Genomic DNA, 3030 nt, shown 5'->3' with positions numbered 1-3030 from the left:
AATGCAAAAGAGGTCAAATATATCCTTCCACACACAACAGAGAAGCGTGGCCCCGCAGGCCCTTTCACCTTCGTGTTTGCTAGGGTCGAAAATGTGCTCTGGGGACAGTTGCCACACGGGTGGAGGGCATGGCCCAACTTGTGGGACAGCTGGGGAGAGAGACATGGAGCAGGTAGGGCTGTGGTGCAGTGGAGAGAAGGTAACAGTTCTGTCTTCCAGCCCCGCAAGAAGCAGCCAGTGTCCCTCAGCCAGGCTGTCAGATGCACTGCATGAGGGTGAGGGCGGGACAGGCCAAAATAAAGGGTTGGTGGTGTGGTGGGTGCAGCTGGGTTGACTCCCTGACACGTCTCCAAGGTGCTTTCATAACTCATCTCTGCTGGGTCCTGACATCCCTCACTCCTTGTAAAGGTGGTGGTGTGGGGCAGCTTGTCACCGTGAATGAAGCTCAGCCCTCTCCAAGCATTTTGGCCACTTCCAGGTGCTTGTTGTTCCTTGCTGGCTTCTGGTGCTTGGAGGTGGCTCCAGCCCATGCAGGGTGACCTGCCCTTCCCTTGTCCTCCCCACTCTGTCTCCCGGGCTGTGCAGTTATACCTAGGTCACTTGCATCAGGGACCTGTGGGTCTTTGTGGTGCTCGTTCCCCTTTTCCCTGCCTGCCACTGCCCATGTCCTTAACAGCCTCGCACATAATGCTTCAGTGAAGTGTGAACGGATGCGGTCCCAGAAGCTGAGGCGGCGGCCGGACTCGTGCCATGCGTTTCACCCTGAGGTGGTACCTGGGGTACTGGGGCAGTGCGGGAGAGAGGGAGAGCACACTGCTCGGTTTCACCAGGGGCATGCCTGTACCCATCCATGTCTTCTCCTGCACCCCCGCGTTGTGTGTATCCCGTGCCCATCCTGCTGGCTGGGTCCAGACAGAGCGATGTCACTTTCCAAGGGGCTTCCTAGCAGAACAGTCATGCTCTTGAGACATGGGAATGGCTTGGGTTCAGACATAACAGCGTTGCTGGGTTCCTTCAGGGGCTTCACAGGCTGGAAGAGCCCTGATTCCTGTTTCCAGCCCTTGAAACCTAAGCTTGGTGCAGCCAGGCAGCTCTCTCGCCTGCTTAGGGGGGCAGGATTTTGGCCCAGGCTCAGCACAGCACGTGAGGCAGTGCAGCACACAGGGATAGGAGCAGGCACAGCGACCCGCTCCCAGACTGGGGACTCTGGAAGGACCTGCAGGCAGGAGCTGATCCTGCTACAGCCTCCAAAACAAGGGATGGGTGTCAGGGTGTGGGGCAGAGCATGATGGAAGCTGAGGAGGTGAGTGTCTTCCTAGCTTGCAGATGGCTGCCATGGCCCACTGGCATCAAACCAGTCCCTTCCTTTGCCCCCAGTGATCCTTCCTTTTGACCACCGGCGTTGCTCCCCCTTCCACAGGCAAGGGGTGGGCTCCCTTCCTTCTGCTGGTGGCCACCCTGGCAGTAAGCAAGCTGATGCCTTCTCTCCCGTCTCGCAGGAAAATGCCCAGGACTGTGGTGGCACTGCTGAGGTCTCCGTCTCACCGACACTGCTCCTTCTGCCCTTGGCACTGCTCCTCCAGTGACGCTGCCTGCAACGGTGATGCTGCCTGCTGTGCGCCTTATGCAGCAGAAAGCTGGGAGGATGGGGCTGCTGCTGGCCGGAGTGGTGGGAAGAGAGGAGGTGGGGGCACAGGCCATTCTGGGATGCCCACTGCACCTTCCTATGGCACAGCGTGACCTGTGTCCTTCACCACAAGGTCCAGCACGGTGGAAGCTGCTCCCTCCTCAAACGCCTGCGGTAAAAGGCCTGTGTGAAGACCAGCAGGGCTGGCTCCCAGCACACCACCTGCTGAGCTGCTCCTCCAGGCCATCGGTTCACAGCCGGGATGGCCAAGGTCATTGGCATGGCTGGCATTTCACCATCACCCTGCCTCGCACGGCGCCACTTTGGGGTAGCTGGCCCCAGGAGGCAGAGGGCTCAGTGGGGCAGATCTGGCCTTAGGAGAGCAGGAGGGGCAGGGGACATTGTCTGCTGGTCTCTCAGTGGCAGCTGTCAGGCTTTGGATTGCCCAGATCTGGAGCAGCCCAGGCACAGCCCCGCTAGGACAGGGACCTTAGTGGCTTCCAGCAGGGAGGCAGCATCCTGGACTTGGCAGTGGTCCTCAGACCTGTGTGTCCCCCAGGGACAGGACACGGCACCCAACCTGAACTGCACTAACTCAACACACAACCAGCTGATGGGAAGTAGCATGGCTTGACTAGTTAGCTGAAGCTACACCAGCTCTGCCGAGGAGAACCCTCCTAACGCTGCTAGCACAGCATCCAGATTCTGGTCTAGACGTGGACTTACCTCTGGGAAGGGTAAAAGAGGGGGGTACATGTCCCACTGCCTGCTAGTTTCACTGCAGAAGCCGCTAAGAAACGGGCACTTCTCCCCTCAGAGCAGCACTGCCCTGCTCACTGAAGCTGCCCGTGGTTGTCCCAGGGCCCTTGGCTGCCTCCTGAGCCTGGCGTTCCTGGCTGGTGGGCATGGGCCATTTCTCACAGAGCTTTACGGACAATGGGTAGGGAGCACCCATTTTTCCCTCTTTTTTTTTTTTTTTTGTATGAACTGCTCCATATCATCTCATTAAAAACAAATATATGGCATATTTTAAATAGATACTTAAGTTTCACCATGTCCTGTTTGATACTAATCACAGCTCTACACTACACCCCCAAAACCCCTCTCCCCACCTCCCCGGGGTGCAGGTGGAGAGACTGCAAAGGCAGCTGTGGTGGCCTGGCCACCAGGTTTGTGCCAGCAACTCATGGGGCTGCCAAGAAGTGCTCCTGGTCCCGGTCCTGGTCCTGTTTTGAGCAGAGCTATGGGAATAAGAGCCTCTGGCTGTGCAGCATGTGCTGTGGCCTGCAGCTCTGTCACCTCTGAGGCAGGGTGGGGGGCCCAGCACTGGCAGGGTATGTGCCAGGGGTAGGGACGCCACAGCCAATGGCTACAGACAGAAAAAGGGGCCCACCCTGGGCTCC

At 58.3% G+C, this 3030-nt stretch overlaps 1 protein-coding gene across 1 annotated transcript in view; it reads left to right on the top strand.

Moving 5' to 3' along the window:
• Positions 1-1586, top strand: part of LOC104496726 (voltage-dependent calcium channel subunit alpha-2/delta-4-like) — a 29431-nt gene extending 27845 nt beyond the window's left edge. Inside the window, exons 13-14 of the mRNA XM_010139886.1 lie at positions 685-767; positions 1500-1586. Of these exons, the coding sequence (XP_010138188.1) occupies positions 685-767; positions 1500-1586 (170 nt within the window). The remainder of the gene's footprint in view (positions 1-684; positions 768-1499) is intronic.
• Positions 1587-3030: the final 1444 nt, after the last annotated feature.

Source organism: Buceros rhinoceros, unplaced genomic scaffold (genome assembly GCF_000710305.1).
Source record: "Buceros rhinoceros silvestris isolate BGI_N320 unplaced genomic scaffold, ASM71030v1 scaffold21377, whole genome shotgun sequence".
Lineage (NCBI taxonomy): Eukaryota > Metazoa > Chordata > Aves > Bucerotiformes > Bucerotidae > Buceros > Buceros rhinoceros.
This window is presented reverse-complemented; position numbering and strand designations above follow the sequence as displayed.